The 19518-nt window shown below is 30.5% G+C and overlaps 2 protein-coding genes across 3 annotated transcripts; one reads left to right on the top strand and one right to left on the bottom strand.

The window, feature by feature from the left end:
* Window positions 1-1252: 1252 nt before the first annotated feature.
* Window positions 1253-4684, top strand: Eno (alpha-enolase). Its single transcript, XM_018516568.1, has 7 exons — window positions 1253-1452; window positions 2287-2398; window positions 2470-2643; window positions 2730-2887; window positions 3259-3559; window positions 3644-3930; window positions 4045-4684. Exons 2-7 carry the CDS (start codon window positions 2336-2338, stop codon window positions 4364-4366), a joined length of 1305 nt encoding a protein of 434 aa, XP_018372070.1. The 5' UTR covers window positions 1253-1452; window positions 2287-2335; the 3' UTR covers window positions 4367-4684.
* Window positions 4685-5665: 981 nt separating this feature from the next.
* LOC108766956 (facilitated trehalose transporter Tret1-2 homolog) lies at window positions 5666-19295 on the bottom strand. Of its 2 annotated transcripts, none has more exons than XM_018516545.1 (11): window positions 18758-19295; window positions 16526-16766; window positions 16303-16450; window positions 14097-14232; window positions 10057-10265; window positions 8424-8693; window positions 8092-8314; window positions 7761-7957; window positions 7512-7691; window positions 6029-6163; window positions 5666-5948 (listed from the first exon to the last, which is right to left on the bottom strand). In XM_018516545.1, exons 2-11 carry the CDS (start codon window positions 16540-16542, stop codon window positions 5841-5843), a joined length of 1623 nt encoding a protein of 540 aa, XP_018372047.1. In that variant the 5' UTR covers window positions 16543-16766; window positions 18758-19295; the 3' UTR covers window positions 5666-5840. The 2 variants fall into 2 exon arrangements, with proteins under 2 accessions (XP_018372047.1, XP_018372048.1); XM_018516546.1 differs by having other exon boundaries at window positions 16303-16444.
* Between the last annotated feature and the right edge of the window lie 223 nt (window positions 19296-19518).

The raw sequence follows: 19518 nt of genomic DNA, 5'->3' as shown, positions 1-19518 counted from the left end.
CTGCCGATAAAATCGGCGGGGGTGGTGGAGGGGCTCTAGCTCGTTTTTGCTAAATTAAATCTTAATTTAACGATATGTGATTGAAAAGTTTGAAGTCTATTCGAAGACTATAATTGCTAATGATTAGTGATTATAGAGACTTTGGAATATATTTGCATACTAGTAATTATGTTGGGTAAAAACGGGCTAAAAATTTGCATAAAAATTATAGCATATTATAGTTAACTAGCTTGGCTCATCGGCTCGAATATTCTTTTAATTTATGTTATTGTTAACAAAATATATTGTTTCCTTATTTTATTAAACACCTAATTTTTGCGTCGCAACGAAACTTATATAATTGCATTTTAAATACTTAAAGTACTTATACGAAAAAAGTTTAGATTAATTTTGTCATTATATGCTTTTCAAATTTTAGTATTGTAATAAGAAAATAATAACAAATAAAGTAAATAAATTATAAAAATGTGTTTAATAAAAATTAAATGCTTGAAATACAACTTAATTCATATGTATATAGCTTATTTAAAATATAAATATTAACACATTTGTAAAAATATAATATATCTTAAATGTTAATACTTTTATGGCTGTTCTACAATGTGCTTTTTATTTCCTGTTTCTTGCTGTTTGTCTTTGTTTGTCTCTTGTCTTTTTGATCAAGGAGACAAGAGACAAACAACAAGAAACGGGAAACAAAAAGCACATTATAGAACAGCCATTAAGCTAAATAAACATTATGCGCATGTAATAGCCGCAGCACAGACTCTTGCATAACGCATAATGCCTAGTGCATAAAGGGAATCAACCAATCAAAATTCTTCTCTTCCATGGAATGGGAGGAAAGGAAAGATTCTGATTAGTTGATTCGCCTATGCGTTATGCAAAAGTCTGTGCTGCGGCCTTAAGATTGCAGAGATGAATATTTCAGATGCACAATTTGTGAATGTGGCGCGATTATATGAACCAAATATCGATTTATCATCTGGAGTTGAAAAGTGGATGTATTACTCTCAGAAAAGTGGAAGTATTAAGCTGGAAACACGATAGACACAGGCAATAGGCATAGGCAACAGGGAATAACGAGCCGTCCAATCAGAGCTCTGGGATATAATATCAAACTTATACCCCAAAGATCTGATTGGACGGCTCGTTATTCCCTGTTGCCTGTGCCTATTGCCTGTGTCTATTGTGTTTGCAGCTTTACCCTCAGAGCTATATAGTTTACATCGACATTGTCAGAAGGCAGTAGTGCGCGGCAGCATTTTGTGGTTACAGGGCCAGCATATCCTCTCTCAGGTTTCTCTCTGCATTAACCTAACATCTCGCGTACATCTTGCAATCGATATCTCTCTGCTTGCATCACAATTGAGCCGACTGAGGAGGTCGTCGGTTAGGTCAAGCCTCATTCCTCGTCAAACGTTTCGTGCAAACTGTCACACGTCACGTTAGGTGAGCATATTCGGAGCAACGTCTAGCGTGTCAGAAAAATTAAAGTTTATTTTGCGGATTGAAATCGCGTTTTTTGAAATGTACTTGTCTTTCCTTGCACGACTGAACACTTTCAGAAAATGGTGTTACATGCCGGTTTCATCGTCTCGTATCGGAACTTCATTAGCATAAGGTCGTTAACAATTGTGATTTCGTTAATGTCGTGATTTTTTGACGTATAATTATTTTTAATATAAATTAGACATTCCTTGTGTTGTACATCGGTTTTCTTCGATATTGAACAAATAGGGAATGACCTTGACAAGGTCGATATGCGACTTGACAAATATCCGTGATTTATCGATATTTAGCGTTTATACTGTCAATAATTTGACGTTAATTTTTAGATTTCCGAAAGATCCACAATTTATGTAATTGTTTTCTTAATTATATTATAACTTAATGTCACTTCCTATATCTTAGGTACACTTTGCTGCATTATTCTTGATTAATAATTGTTTTCTTTATTTAAAAATTGTGATCGCTTATTTAATTTCACTTGAATTTATTATATCTTTTTATCATAAGTTGTTACAATTTGTTAGTAACATCAAACAATTGATCGTATTACGATCCAATTATCCAAAAATTATCAGATAATTGTAAATTAAAAAGATTATATCTTTAGCGAAAATGCTTTGGACAACAGCATAGTATAATATTACAATAATTTTGTAATACAAAGATTCTAATGTGAGAAATAGACATGGATTTTTACAAACGATTTTTCATTCTTTTAAGATTCTTAAAGAATCGATACGTTTCATAATTTTCTTGCGTTGTTTTATATTGTAGTTCTTTAATCTCAACAAGACTCTTTACATCAACAAGCAATTGTGTCAAAATGCCTATTAAAAGCATTAAAGCCCGTCAAATCTACGATTCCCGTGGAAACCCTACAGTAGAGGTAACTTATTGAATCTTGAAAATGTAATGTCTTATTGAATATTTTTTTACTAATATTATTTGTTTTTTTAGGTCGATCTTGTCACCGAGCTTGGACTTTTCCGAGCAGCAGTACCATCCGGTGCCTCTACTGGTGTCCACGAAGCCTTGGAATTGAGAGATAATGATAAATCAAAATATCATGGAAAGTCGGTTTTTAAAGCTATAGAAAACGTAAATTCCATCATTGCTCCTGAATTATTGAAGGTATTTCTATACAAATATCGAATATTTATTACATAATATTTAACACTGAAAACATGAAAACGTTTGACAAATTTGATATTTTTAAGGCCAACCTAGAAGTTACACAGCAAACGGATATCGATAATTTCATGCTGAAGCTGGATGGCACACCAAATAAGTCCAAACTTGGAGCAAATGCAATTTTGGGTGTCTCTTTAGCAGTTTGCAAGGCTGGCGCTCAGAAAAAGGGCTTGCCTTTGTATAAGTAAATATAGCTCATATAAATTAATTATTTTTATATAAAGAGAAAATGACTTTATATAAATTATAAAGAAATTAAAATATAGTATGCTATGGACTTTTTTTGTAGATTTTTATTTTTTTATTTTCTTTTAAAAAGGTTTTATTTTTTCGAAACGCTATAATTTTAAAGTAATTGTAAGTAATTATCTTTAGTGTGTGTAATAAATATTTTTATGTAATATTTTATAAAAGTTTAATATATTTTTAAAAAATCTGCACTTTTATGTTTCGAGATAAAACTGTTCTTTCATAAAGTAAAATTATTTTCCTACGTATTTTTCTTGTAAAGATAAAAAACATTTAAATATATAAATATACATATTTATCTTACAGACATATTGCTGAGTTGGCTGGTAATAATGACATAATCTTGCCAGTACCAGCATTCAATGTTATTAACGGAGGTTCTCATGCTGGAAACAAGCTGGCTATGCAAGAGTTTATGATCTTGCCTACTGGTGCGTCCAACTTCACAGAAGCGATGAAAATGGGCAGTGAAGTCTACCACCACTTGAAGGCAGGTATCAAGAAGAAATTCGGCCTCGATGCCACGGCAGTCGGTGACGAGGGTGGTTTTGCACCAAACATTTTGGAAAACAAGGAAGCTCTTAATTTGATCATGAATGCTATTAAGGTAAACTAAGAGATTTATAACTCAAATGCATTTGTTATTTTATAATAAACGATATCTTGCAATAATTTTGTTCTCAATATGTAGACCGCTGGTTATGAAGGAAAGATCAAGATCGGCATGGACGTTGCTGCTTCTGAATTCCATAAAAATGGGAAGTATGACTTGGATTTCAAGAATGAGAACTCTGATCCAAGCACATATCTGGAACCAGAAGCGCTGAAGAATTTGTACTTGGAATTTGTCAAAGAATTCCCGATTGTATCGATTGAGGATCCCTTTGACCAGGATGGCTGGGATTCTTGGACATCTATGACCGCGGCTACTCCCATTCAAATTGTTGGTGACGATCTTACCGTCACAAATCCCGAGAGGTAACATATAAAATAAAAGCTTTATCTGCTGTTGCCATTTTAAATTAAACTTGCTCGTGTAAAAAAAATTAAATTAAACTTTATTGTATGTTTATTGTATGCGTTACTTTACAGAATTAAGACGGCTATTGAGAAGAAAGCTTGCAACTGTTTATTGTTAAAAGTCAATCAAATCGGTAGCGTGACCGAATCCATCAACGCTCATAATCTTGCCAAGAGTAACGGTTGGGGTACTATGGTCTCTCATCGTTCTGGAGAAACGGAGGATACGTTTATTGCTGACTTGGTCGTTGGTCTTTCGACTGGCCAAATTAAGACGGGCGCACCCTGCCGTTCGGAACGTTTGGCCAAGTACAATCAGATCTTGCGTATCGAGGAAGAACTTGGAGCAGCCGCGAAATACGCTGGAGAGAAATTCCGCAAACCTCACGCTTAAAGGAGATAACTGTCATAGTTCATTATCGCACAATTTTAGCAGTCCGTAATGTCAATCAGTTATTCATTTTGTGATCATTCTAGGTACAGTGTAGTTTGAAGACATATCTTTCTTAATCCAGATAAACAATTCATGATATACATCATGCACAGTAATAGAGATTATGCCAAATATGATACAGTTGTCACGTTAGGAATCCATAAAAAGGAGATTTATTCTATAGAGAACGAAAAAGGATGTAAAGTTGACAATGTTATAGTTCTCCTTTTTTGTTTTATTAATTTATTAAGTCATTAATAATTTTCATTTTTTATTTTTACGAGATATAAATGTTATAAAATTAATAATCCTGTCAACTATATATTTAAAATATAACTATAAGTAATATATCGAAGAAGGATATATTGAAACATAAATTTAAAAAATACATTAATAAATATAAAAAAAACGTTATATAGCGATTATAGATATCTCTATATATGTAACATATACAAAAAGAGAAAGACATTCGAAAAGATAATAATTTTATTCCAGTGTCAACGTGTGTTCAAAGTATTACATACGATAATCGAATAACGATAGATTATAATAAACATTGTTCCCAAAATCATATCTGTAAAAATAAACGTAAAAGAAATTCAAATAAAATTTAATTCGGACTAAAACAGATTAAATTACAAGGCCTTCTATCATCCCCACCAATTATATTCGATATTCTTTGCATTTTATACTTCTTAATTTATTATTTTATACAGAATATAATTTAATATCATAATAAAATATACAATATAAAATTATAAAATACAATATAATAAAACGTACAATGTGTATATAAAATAAGAGAGAGTATAGAAATATAATATAACATATTACAATACAAAATATATAGTAAGTTTTGCATGTATATATAAATACTTAGCTTACAAAATATTTTATTAAAAAAGAACGAAGATGTATAATAACAAAATTCATCATTTTTTACAAGGCATATATAATTATCATTAAACGGTTATAATTTTTTTACGCGATAATGTGATCAAAAAGATGATTAAAAATTATCAATTATATCTTTCAATACAAAACAGTATTGTGATTGCTAATCTCTTGCAAAATTATTAAAAAATAATCAATCAAAAAAATTATCAATTAACGTGTAAAAAGATAGGCGAATATAGTCAATGATAAAACAATAAATCGGTATATATATTATCTGTCGTTTTTTATTGTCTAAAGAAATACGTTTATTTTATTAAATAATTACAATGGAATAAAAAATCTCTTATCAAAAGTTTTGTTTTATTCAAATGTTAATCATAAAGTTTAAATAAAATTTGTTAACTTATATATCTAACCGCACATATTCCCGCACGTCACGCGATATTCTTAAATATCTCAAAATAATAAAAATATATACAATTACATCTAATATTAAATATTATCGCAGTCATACATAAATCCTAATTACGTTTTATTCTTATTTACACTCAGATAAAGGGATTAAACAATTAGATTCAGCTTTTGTAAGCACATCTGTGTTCTCTCTTTTCGTCTTTGTTCTGGTTATCCATAGAAAGTTACTTTGCTGTAAATATACAATTATATATTTATCATACTGTAGCTATTAATAATAATTTGTTTCATTTCTCAATTAAATTTTCTTACTTGAAAGTATTCTTCAATTTGTTGAAGCGTGCGATCCTTCGTTTCTGGTAGAGCAAGATAAATAAAAATTGCTTCCAAAAAAGAGCAGATGCCGAAGATAGTGAAGATTCCCGTTGTGCCAACTAGACTGTTTATCTTTAAAATATTTAATGTATCATTATATATTATATTAACAACAGAAAAAAATATGTAGTTATATATATATATATATAGAGAATAGACAAAATAATATAAACACTTTTAAAATATTCTATTTATTTTATCACTTGTTTTATCAATAAAAAATTGACTTATTATTTGCTTTTATATTGTATCCTTGTTGGAATGGTTACTCAAAGCTTGAATATCAGTAGAATGTCTATTTTTTTAGTAGAATATTTTTCAATTGCTTATATAAATATTGAAAAAGAAAATTTTCTTCTCATTCTATTTTTCTCAATTGTCTTTATTTGTTCTCCAAACCTTCAACATCTTTTCCGACTAATTCAATCACTTGATTTATTATAAATATCATTTGTAATTTTGAACAAAGTGAGAAACAGATTTTCTTCTACAATTTTCTTTTAAGCAATGTACTTCTAGAAAATGTTCTACCAGTGAAATAATATTGTACTGTAACAACTATTACATCATTTAACTATGATTCTATTTCAACAAAGATAGAACCTGTTATTAAAAACAAATAATGGGCCAACTTCTTATTAATAAAACAAATAGATAGTATATTATATTTCTCAGAGATTCACATTATTTTGTTTACGCATATATATTTGCAAGATCAAGAAGTTATTTAATTGTCGTTATTACAATTACTACTTTTTTCAATAACTATTGTGCAATTATCATTACGTTAAAAATAAGGAAATATAATGTCGTTATCCATTCGTAAAAGTTACGCTTTTAATATAATCATTACTTTTATTGTTACTTTGTACATGTATACATATGTACGTAACATACATAAGCAAATTTTTAGACCAAGTTGCGATTAATCATAATTACTGTAGATTGCTCAAACAGAACAACAAATTATAATATCAAAATCACGTTAAAATGAATCGTTATTTTGACTTTTAATAATCATTTTGGAGTCATTTTGACATTATTTGGATATCATAATGACTTATGTTTTATTTGAGTCTCATATTGAACTCGTTAATTAGCAACATAGACAATTGGATGCCACTCTAAAGAAAAATTTATCAAAATAAAAAAGTAACGAAGTAATGACTTGTTAATTTTTTTAATGGTAATGATGACGAGTAGCAAAAAGATAAAAATGCTTTTTTATCAAGTAAGGATAACGAGGTACTTTAAAAAAAGAACGATAATGGTAATGAGTTACTTTTATAAAGTAACTTTCCCAAGTCTGTTGTTTGTACTTAAAACAAATAAACAAATATATTCTTATTAAAATTTTTATCTCACGTACAAAAGGAGTGCTGTATAATAAAGTTTTAAATTTTAGAATGCGATGTATTACCATTGGAAAATATTTGGTCATAAAGAACAGAAGTAGATTGAAGATAAAAAAGATACAGCCGCCACCGATGCCACGAGCTCTCAGAGGCATCAATTCACCGATCATCAGGCCAGGAAGTATTAGTAGACCCAAGGTATTCGCACCGACATAAAACAACAAACATACAGCCAACACGTAGACCTGAAATCATTTGTTTAATTTACACTTGAATAAACCGAAAAATGAGACTAATTGGGAACAAATACTCACATCCACGGAAGATCCCTCCTTTCTGGCAATCAAATATCCCGCTAGAATTAACGAGGCCAAGGACGTGCCAAGTGCTGAAGCGATACCTAAAGCTCGTCTACCCATTTTAAGTAACAAAACACAGGAAACGAGGGAGAATATAAACCTGATAATTGCCGTCACCACGGCCGCCAAATAACTATCAACGTTGCCATTGCCTACAAAAAACGGCATAATAATTTCCATACTTTTTTCTGTTATCTTATTTACTTTAAATATTTCCACTCAAAGCTTTTATGCGCAGATGGAAATTAAAGTTTCGCCTAAATAATATTACATAATTCTTTCTCACCTATGTCCTTGACCATATCAACGGCATAGAAGACAATAATGTACGTTCCGCTGCTTAATTGAAGCGCATTGAATACGTTGATAATAATCAATGGTTTCAACACGCCCGGATCACGAATTGTGGACATTGCAGAGGAGATCCTCTTTGTAAACGAAGTATTTACAGGCTTCCTAGCAAGATCGGCTTTTATGCTTGTGTCTAGGAGCTCTATCTCCGCAAGCACCTGATTAATTAAAACAGTTTTAATTATATATACATTTTGTTATATCAGTTTCACAATTTAGCTAAAAAATTTCTTGTACTGTTGAAATGAGGGAATTATAAATTCCTACCTGTTCAGTATTGCCGCCTCTAAGCCACAAAAGAGCTTTCTTGGCTTTGTCTATTTTTTTCCGTCTGATAAGCCAGGCAGGACTTTCAGGAATCAAACAAAGAGCAATAAAAGCTGCAATGGGAAGTATGATAGCATAGAAGGCCACCATGTCCCAATTAAAACAAGCGCCGAGAGCATAAACGAGCAAGATTCCGGCGCAGTATGCACCGAACGAACCAACCACCAGGAAACCGCGGAGACCTGGATATGCTGTTTCTCCTACCAGTACCTAAACAAATCACAAAATATATAATTTGAAATAAACATCATCTTTTAATATCAATAAAAAAGTTAACACGTAAATGTTAATAAATAAATAATAAGCTTTTTAAATTAAACATAAACAAAATATTTTATTTAAGTTTAAAGATAGATGTAAATCAGCCAATGCGAGCCAACACAGGTTAGGCGTGTGTGAAATCGTATACTTTATTCTTGAGAAAAATTGACAAACGTTTCAACAATTTCGATTGGGTCTTCTTCAGTGTAAAAATAAAATCGGTGACGTATAAATTTAATATAAAAGATGCGATGCGAAGCAATTTGAGAGAAGTATCGTTAACATATATTCATAATAATGCTGTCTGTCATATCTAACAAAATACTCAAATCTAATATTTCGAATTATGCATAATAATGTTAACGATGATATGTGAGATGAGACATGTTAGCACAAAGACGTTCACACATACTCTCTGAACATCTTTGTGCTAACATGTCTTGTCTCACATATCATCGTTAACATTATTATACATAATCTGAAATATTAGATTTGAGTATTTTGTTAGATATGACAGACAGCATTATTATGAATATATGTTAACGATACTTCAAATTGCTTCGCATCGCATCTTTTATATTAAATTTATACGTCACCGATTTTATTTTTACATTGAGGAAGACCCAATCGAAAGGGTTGAAACGTTTGTCAATTTTTCTCAAGAATAAAGTATACGATTTCGCACACACCTAACTTGTGTTGGCTCGTATTGACTGATTTACATATATCCTTGGATTTATTCGTTGCAGCCTATACCAAGATTGATAGTTATTTAAATTAATTGATTATTATTTAATAAAACAAGATTTCTCTGTTAAAAAAATTTCTGATTGATTTTACTATAATTGAATAATAAATAAAATGCATTCCAGTAACAGCAAACAGCAGACGATATATATCCCTAACTATAGTATAAATTTTTTCTAATAGTAAAAGATAAATATAGTGAAATAAATAGAGAAACCGATCGATAAGATAAATAGTAAAAGTCAAACAGCGAACTAAATGGTAGAAGTTCATTCATGACTAGAGAAAGGTTAAACCAATCAAGAGAAAGGTAATTGCACTTAATGTCACTACGTGTGCGTTAAATGTCGTTTAAAAAAAATTCATCATGCCAAACATGCAGAAAATGTGCGTTAAGTAAATTAAATAAGAGCATGTGTAAATTGAGTCAATAAATTAATTTTTTCTACATAATATAATTCTTTTAAACGTTAATTCATATGTTTAACTTCGAAATCAATCGGAAATTCTTTTATTGAATTTTGTGTCATTCAAATGTCAGTCAAAATTTAAATAGTATTTGCACCTGTGCGGGTACCGCTATGAATCCTACGGACAAACCGCAGATAACTCTTCCAACTAAAATAGAAGTCACATTCCTCGACAAACCGATAATCAACCAGCCTATGCACAAAGGAATTGCCGACAACTGAAGGCAACCTCGTCGACCAATCGCATCGAGCAACGGTCCTGATAACAGCGCTCCGATAGGAGTAGCCAGACTGTGAACTGCAGCTACACAACAAATAATTGGTCGCTTTAATAATTACATTTGATCTATAAAGAAACACAAAGTCTTTTATAAAAAAAAAAATATTTCAAGTAGCAAGCGGACATCAAATGACGTCTTTAACATAAATATAACGTCATAAAGAACGTCCTCTTGCTACTTGGAACTCTATCTTATTCTTTCTTCTAACACCCTCCTCTATGATCCTGACTTCTGCTTTGTAGATAAAAAGATAAGGAACTTAACGTACTTTTCTCATCCGTTTATAAGAAATTGTGTACCATAAAAAGTTAATTGTGTACCATAAAAAGTTATATATATATATATATATATATATATGTCGCGCTTAGACTCCAATTTTGTTAACTTTTTATGGTACACAATTTCTATATATATAATATTATATTATAAATGTAGATTTATGCATCAATGAGCGTAAATAACGACGCATACATAGCTGCGCGCCGATCGTAAAACTCTTACGAGCTTTGTTAAATCGTTATTATACATCGCAGGACATAACAGAGCAATTAACGGTCTATATACGATCGTATGTGTATGATGTATCTATACACTATTATTGGACTGGGCGTAGGATGCTTTTGTTCTAAATGTTAAAAGTTTAACTCGCAACGACACGCTCATAATCGCGTATTATCATCGCGTACGTGATTATCGATATACACGATGCCTGCGCAGGAAATAAACGTACTGAAAATTCCTGTCGACGTCACAGGAAAAGCTGTTGAGTCAGATTATTTTCGCTATTATTCGGTAACTTAAGGGGATAAGATTATAAGTACATTGCTGCATACTTGAATTGAGACGAGATACAAGTTCCTTGCGTCCTTGCCGAGAATGAGAAAAGTTAGCCCGTAACATAAAAATTTACATTTTGTAATTAGAAGAGTACTGTAATATACACAGAAAGCCTCCAAAGTGATAACTATTTCAACTCATACTCGAGGAAATAAAAACTTCAAATAATACGATGGATGATTTTGTTATTGATCTCTCATTATTGGTATTCGATATATCGTTACAAAACTGTCATTACGAAATGCTCGTAGTACTAGCTATAATTAATGCAAATTGCAATTCCACTTCTTCCTATCCCAAGCTATCAGCATTCTCCGTGCATTGGTACTGATTGCACTCGCGAGGAATGCAATCAGTATCGCACAGTGACCTGCTGTACATCAAGTTTGTCTTTTTATCGTGTTACTTCCGCTTTAACGAAATTAAAAGGATTTGTTACACATACCTTTGTTACAGAAGAAAAATTTTACAGTTATATCCAAGTTTAATCAGACAAATGTAGAACAGCTACGAGATTCACGACTCAAGAAAAAAGTTGCTGAATATAAAAGCGAAACGTAAATGAAACAAATTCATCATAAAATTTATACAGTTTATTGTTAATTTAACACATTAATGTCTCAATTTTTAATTTTGTTTTTTATTTTTCCTTATTAGATGTAACACTTAGACTTACAAATCATAGCTGCTGTTCATTTATTATTATTACATCAGATTATGAAGCGAAAAAGTACACAAAAAGATTTTTGCGAATTATATTTGAATAGAAATATTTTTCAATAAAACAACATTTGCGAACAATAAATTAGATTTATAAAACATATCAAAAATTATAATTGTCTTAAGATTCTTACTGTTTATATATAATTTTTTTGCTTCTGAAAGAAATTAAATCGTATTTATTTCTATTATTATTACAGTTTATCATAAAAAGAAATAATTGGAACTTTATGATAAGAATAATTTGAGATTTTTTGTTTACTCATTACTACTACCTTAAATTGTGACATCAGAAACGAGAAAGTTCACAATAAAATTTTTTGCAAAATATTTTAATATGGAAATATGTCTCCATAAAACAACAATCAATAGAATTGATTTATAAAATATATAAGGAAAACTCTCCTTTTGTTTTGTTAATTAATAAATAATAAAATTAGTAAATAATCATATATTTGAATTACATAATAAAAACAAAATAAAGCTTATTTCATTTATTAATTAATAATGAACAAAAAGAGAATTAATTTTCGACACATAAATTATATTTAATTATATTTTGTAGGTCAATTCTATTGATTGTTGTTTTATTGAAATATATTTCCATTAAAAAATTTTCATATTTATTTTGTATAAATTTTTATTGTGTTATTTTCTCACTTCTGATATTATAATCCGAGATAATAGTAGTAAATAAACAGGAGTTTTAAATCATTCTTATTATAAAGTTTTAATTATATTTCTTCAATGTACTGTACATTCAATTTTCTATTAAAATTGGTTTTCAGACACCAAAGAATGCAATTTTGCGATAAGCCCGAAAGCGATGCATCAATAACGCATGAGACTGTAATGAAATATTTTAATGTGTTAACGCGGTGACTTATGGCGCGAATACTGAAGCAAGTATTAAATGGTCGCCTCCAATGATTGAATGAATAATGAGTCTTTAGGAATCATCGATCAAACGAACCATCAAGCATTATAAAAGATGCGTGCAGTTACCAATAATCATTCGCGATAAATGGCAAAATAAATTCTGAATTGTAATGGGTAAATTATTCGTATACGAAAATCACCCACAAAAAACTCATAGCTCGCGATTCGACCTCATAATATATTTCATGTGTTCGTCAGCAAACTTTCAACGTACGTTATATCCATACATTTTCAGAATAACTCCTTTAAGTCCCATTTAATCGCTTTATGCGAAATCTTGTGGACAGAGATATGAAAAAGGATTTCGTGTCATATCTCCGTCTCCAGTTTTAAAATAATCGAAAACTTTACAACATCAAATATGTACTCTTGATAGTTTTCATAGCTTCATCATTAAACGCTATTTCCTAATTGATTTTGGCTATATCTTCTGAATTTTTAGTCTAATTTTTGGCCATCTTCTCTAAATACGTAGCTTTTTTTCGTACTTTATTGTTGTCTATAAAATCAACATAAAGCAATATTGAGGATTCTTGTGTGGCTTCGTATAAATGCAAAGCTTTTATGATAGCAGTCGTACAGCCGCCATTTGCAAATTGTAAAATGTATAATACGCTGAACATCGCAAGTTTTATGACGTTATAAAGTATATTTTCACCCCGTACACGGTAATATATCACATTATGTGCCGACACTTGCTTTTTGCCATGTACACCGTACGTATAGGATGGTAAATGTATTTTGCACACTTTATATGCGATATGCACACAAGATAAATGAAAATGCATAAGGAAATTTATTAAAATTCATGTTCCGGCCAATACTGTAGCTTTACAGCTTTTTGCATTATAAAAAGGTCGTCCGACCGATTTCATTCACTTATGAAGAGTCGTAACGTTTTTCATGTAATCGTTTAATTATGGCATTGAGCTCACATACATAGGTTTTCAAACGGTATCCTTCCTGCACGAACTTGGTCTTGACACTCATTGGTAAAGAGACAAATCCAATTACCCAATGAGACAGTATGTAGGTCAGTTACAGTATGCAGTTTGCAACAATCGGCGACGCTTCATTTGCGCGAGGGTCGTGATAGTGCAACCTTGAACCTGCTTCTTGAACTCGCAAGGACTGTGAGATCTCTAATCTCACTCATAGAAATTACGTGTACAAAACTTTATCTTTCGATTGTAAAACGCGTTCTATGATATAAATCACTTAATTTATTTCAGAAACAAGATAAAAAAATTTATAAAAATTTTATATTCAAAATTAAAATCTGCTATTTTGTGTAAAAATCCTTTAAAAATATTCTACCTTCTATCTCTTTATTAAAAACAAAATTGTTGAACTCTTACCTATCCAAGAACCAGTATCGCGATCCACATGCAAGGTACTATTTTCTTCCGATAATTGTGGTAACAAAACTGCGCTGTAACCAATCGGTATACCGCCTCCCGTTGCCACCAATAATACTGCACCTGTGACTAAACACTGCAAACAATACAATCGTTAATTACTTGATTGTGTTTGCCACAATTGTTATGCTATTATTTAGTAATACTTTATTCAAGCGAATAAAGTAAATTAATGAACAAGTGCACGACCGCAATTAGCATACACTCTAATTGAATCAATAAATAGAGCTATAAATCTAAATAACTGAAAATGAAAGAAATGATAATTATTTATTAAATGATAATTGATATGTGTAAGTTTGGACATGCGTAAGTTTTACTGAAAGATTAACGATCTTAAAGTACATATGTTTTTCGATTCTTTCGGTTAGTTCTTTTACAGAAGAACTGAAATCGCGAGACAGAACTTTGGAACAGTTCCCAAACAGATACGTAGTCATGTACAAAAGCAAACTCCACCTAATCGTACAGAGGATAAGAAACCTGTGGTTGACAACTAGCCAAGATTTACTACTGCTTCGCTGCTCCTTTTCTATAAAACTTAAGTCGTTATTATATCGTGCAAAATTTATCTCGCTTAGTGTGCACGGTGAATACACCAAATATTCGACTAAATGAATACTAAATATATGTGAATGCGATTATGAATATAATTTTTTTGTATTCAACGAGAAACGGATAATAAAAATTTTTCCATTGAAATAAATATTTCGCGAAAATAATTATGAATATTTTCGTTTTCGCACTCACTTTCACTCTGGTCCTGACTTACTTGTAAACATTATTATACGGAGAAGAAAATGAACGACACTCAAAATATCTTGTGTGCAGCGTTCTATTTTATTGTATTCCTTCACTCACAACAAATCAAGGATACAGATATATCATCTCAAATAAACATAATAAATTATATATCATCTCAAATAAAAAGGTATTGCCTTCTAAAATATTTCTCAAAATTTGTAAGTTTTCCCCAAATCTGATTACAATTTAGGTGACAAAAATAAATAAAATTTTTTTCTTTCGTTTAAAATCATTAAAATACTGGTTATAGCAATAAGGGGGCCACGGTTACTTATTGAAGCTCTCTTTTTCAGTACACTTTTTTTCATACTTTGAATATGAATACTTATAAAATATTCATAATTTTTTCATGAATAAATATTTTTGAAAACCCACACTTTTTTAATGAATATACGCAATTACTTTTACGTAAACATTTTGAATAAATACAATTTGCAGCCCCGTACAAATTTTTGTTTTCATCGGACATAAAACAGTGCAGTTCTATAGATACTGACGTAAGCTGCTGGAGGATATTTATGCACCGTGCGATGTCCAAAGTAAAATACGCATTAACAGAATTCTCACTGCTCGAGATATACATATGTATCTCGCAAAAAGCAGTAATTAACATATCACAAATAAAAAATGTAGGCAAATGTATGAGTCTTTACTGAGAGAAGCGCACAGTTTGACTTATTATTCTGCAATTGGCGCGTTACAGAGAGATTGAAGAGACATAATTTATATTTGTAGTGAATTTTGTATTTGTACTTATTTTCCTAGACTTTAGAACTTTGTTTTGTTACAGAAATTGATATATTGAATTCAGTATTCATTTTTTTTTAAATAGCATTTATATTGTTGACATGATGCACTGCGTTTTTTTCTCTGAAAAGATAAAACTAATAGAATAAAAAAAAAGCGCAGGTGATGATAAATGGTAGGTGTATTGTGTTTGGTACTTTTCTATCTATTTTGAAACAGAAAAATGTTCTGGCACTAATCCAGAATATCTACGTTGATCTCGCATCGTTGAGCACGCATTGCACTCCTGCAACGCTGCAAATTTTCTTCTGTATTGCCGGTTTATTTATTGTAGTTTAGTTGTAAATAATAGCAAAAAATTTATTACACACAACAAACTTTTGCAATAGTTTTTGATGAGTTGAAGAATTTTTTAATTTTAAATCTACTATTATATGCTTTACTGTTTAATAATAAAAATAATAGATAATTAAAGAATTTTAAAAAATGTCAAATAATAAAATTTTATGAAATAATATTAAAGAAAATATGTATAATTATCTCCTATATAAGCAATTTCATTACTTAATATAAAATGTTTAATCATGTATCTCACCTGCGCGAGCACTCCTTTCGAATTCGATTGTTTCTCATTCAAAATTCTCTTGTCATGTTTGACATTGTTGTTATTGTTGTTCTCGAGATCTAATGGACTCTCGTTCATTGAAGTGTAGCCCATCATGGCACGCCCTTCCTCGCTGTAACTTCAGAAAGTAAAAGTACAATTTTTTAACTTGTAAGCACAATTTTTAATTTTTTTATTCCCAATTATACATTACCTCAAATCGAGAGCCATATTGATTCAACTGAATCGTAATAGCTGAGATCCTTAAATATCTCTGATCAGTACCTCTGGTCACGAGATAAGCACCTCGATCACTACGTCTATCACCAGAAAGTTCTGATCACGTTCAACACCGCAACCCTGCTGTAGTTTTCGTTCCACATTATGTAACTCAAGAAATTCTTGAGATTTTAATCCTCATCCCTATCCTCATCCAGCAAGCATAGAAATTTCTTCTAAATCAAATCAATTAAATTTTTATGAGATCATTACGTACTCAAACTTGTTTTAATGTAAATGATGATAATTTCTTATTCATAAAGACTTGTTAAATGTTTTATGATTATATTTGCAGTAGCGTCTTTTTAAAACAAAGATATTCTCCGAGATATACACACAAAGGAACTTCAACATTAAAAAAATCATTATTGCACATGTATTAATTATTGAATCTGTATTAAAAACAGAAGAACATTTTATAAATAAGCGAGCGTCTTAAGCCTCGGTAGTCTAAAGACTAAGGACGCTCGCACGGAATGCGAGATCCGGGTTCGACTCCCGGCAGAGGTAATATTTTTCGCAATAAGAATTAATTGTTTACAGATTTTAATATGCCACTCAGCATAATTAAGAATTAGCGTTTCAAAACCGAAAAATTATTTCGGCGCGCTTCAAAGGACTACATACGTGGTATAATAAATTCACACAGAATCATAGAAGCATTTAAGATCTAGCTAGACCGTTTAAAGCTTTAATTGCTATAGTTTATGTTATCACATGTACGCTCCTCTATAATATATTATATTCTTTTTTATTTTTTAAATTTATGTTAACTATCAAAATAGAAAATTAATATAGAATATATTTTTAAGATTATTGCTATATTTATTTAGATATTATACAATACATAAATTACGAAATAATGAAAACAATTATTTGAAACAGATAAAATGTTATTTATTTAATGCTTTTATCTTTCTGTTTATCTCCATCCTACAGTTAATTCATATTGGATTAACTTTTTATATGTAAAATCTTTATATCTTTTAATGGATCTTGTTTATATTTCCAATTTTATTTTTGCAGCTGTGCAAAAAGCATAAAAGAATCTCGGTATCTTGTTATCGATTCAAAGAGTTCTCTAGGTACATTAAATGATAATTTCATAATTATAATTATGTGCAGAGAAAAATATAATATATGTATAAACTTTTTTTATTATAAAATAACGCAGATCTAGCAATAATTTTAATGCAGCTCCAGACGACGTGGCTAGTATACGCCAACTGTATGCACATTCGCTAATTATTAGCTAACATTCATGTGGATAATTATACATGTCGTGTGTGTGTAATATTTGCTAATTCTGGCGTATATTAATCATGTCGTCTAAAGATGCCTTTACTTTATATGCGTTTGAAACTTATGACATATTCTGACATTTCTAACTTGCGCTATTTAGTAGTCATAGATATATACTGACTTTTTAAAGTAAAACTACGTATATTATCTGCTTAACTATTATAATATTGTGAACATTGTTACAATATTAGAAACTTTTCAGTAAAGTCAAAGACGCTTAAAAAGTCATCGGTTTTATACATTTCGCTTTTTACCTTTTTGTAACATAAAAAGATACAATATAAATAGAATCTTATTTTATTAACAAAAATAACATGTTTATAAAGATTTAGAATCACTATGTGTTTAAGTGTATAGTAAATACAGTTATAAAAGAAATTCATAATTCTTAAGAATAATTTTTAATTACGTTTGAGGCATTTAAAATTTAAATAAATATTTATTCAACGTTAAAGAAGCATAGTAGTTTATTACTTCTTTAACATAAAATTATTATTTCTTTATATCTTACGTGTACGAAACAAGATTAAAAATTACCTTTAAGAATCATGAATTACTCTTAAACTTTATAATTTATACAATACACTTAAATAAATAATAATTTTAAATATTTACAAATGTATCATTTTTTTAACAAATAACTTATAGACAATATTGTATTTATGTTGTATTCTTTTATTATAGAAAGATAAATAGCCAAGAGTAACATAAAACTGATCATTTCTCTTTCAAATACTGCTTTTGTTTTATGCGATCACATAAATATCTTCCCTGGAGTTCTATATGAAATGGAATGTATATTCCAGAACTGAATGCGAAATGAATGAGTATCGGAGAAAATAGTAAGAAAGAAGAGAAAACTTACGATCTAGTTCAACTTCCTCTCTCTTGTCCGAGAATGTAAGTCACGTGGCGTCGCGACTTTACACGCGGGTCGACTCATTCATCTCCTCGGAGAACATTGCACTCTCGTCTGCGGATCGTAATTCACTGTGTAAAGCACTTTTGCAGAAACTTCACCTCGTCTCGTCTGTCAGTTCCTCGCTACTTCGAAAACCGGGCAGAAGCAATCCTCACTTGGTAATCTTAGCTCCGTCTATCGTCTTGCGTGTAACGAGCGAACTTTGCGAAGAAGCAAATGACAGAAACATGGATAAGCGGTAACTGATTCCCCTCCTTTTACAATGACTAAGCCGAATTAAATAAAGTGGTAGCGTCGGTTACAGTATTGCGAAAGTCCAGCTATCGATTATAGTATCATTCGTTAAGACAAAATGCGCGAGAATGCTCTCTGACTTTCAACTACAAGCTAATAGCCTTGGTTTGTGTGTTTCCAGAGGTAATATAGTCTTTTGAATAATTAATTAAGTTGGAAGCGACGTCACCTTTAGCAACTGTCATCAGATCTATACGCTGCTTAATGTTACATATACATATATAGACTAAATAAACTTCGATGAACGAAAGTTTCGATTTCTCTTTCGATTTTGTGTGTGCGCTTTGGTGAAATCTTATTTACACACTGATAAATTTGTGCGTTATAATATAGCACTACTGTTCCGCATACAGTTGTTTGACGAAGAATTAAGTTCAATTTTACTAAATTCACATGTGCACATGGAAAGA

The sequence above is a fragment of the Trachymyrmex cornetzi genome, unplaced genomic scaffold (genome assembly GCF_001594075.2).
Source record: "Trachymyrmex cornetzi isolate Tcor2-1 unplaced genomic scaffold, Tcor1.1 scaffold641, whole genome shotgun sequence".
Classification (NCBI taxonomy): domain Eukaryota; kingdom Metazoa; phylum Arthropoda; class Insecta; order Hymenoptera; family Formicidae; genus Trachymyrmex; species Trachymyrmex cornetzi.
This window is presented reverse-complemented; position numbering and strand designations above follow the sequence as displayed.

Excerpts from the sequence above, each read along its gene's own strand:
- LOC108766956 (XM_018516545.1), bottom strand. Across the intron at positions 7,958-8,091 it reads TGATATGGTCAAGGACATAG|GCAATGGCAACGTTGATAGT; the intron begins GTGAGAAAGAAT and ends CGTTTTTTGTAG. Across the intron at positions 7,692-7,760 it reads AGGAGGGATCTTCCGTGGAT|GTCTACGTGTTGGCTGTATG; the intron begins GTGAGTATTTGT and ends AAATGATTTCAG.
- Eno (XM_018516568.1), top strand. The coding sequence starts at position 2,336 with ATGCCTATTAAAAGCATTAAAGCCCGTCAAATCTACGATTCCCGTGGA. Across the intron at positions 2,888-3,258 it reads AAGGGCTTGCCTTTGTATAA|ACATATTGCTGAGTTGGCTG; the intron begins GTAAATATAGCT and ends TTTATCTTACAG. Across the intron at positions 3,560-3,643 it reads TGATCATGAATGCTATTAAG|ACCGCTGGTTATGAAGGAAA; the intron begins GTAAACTAAGAG and ends CTCAATATGTAG.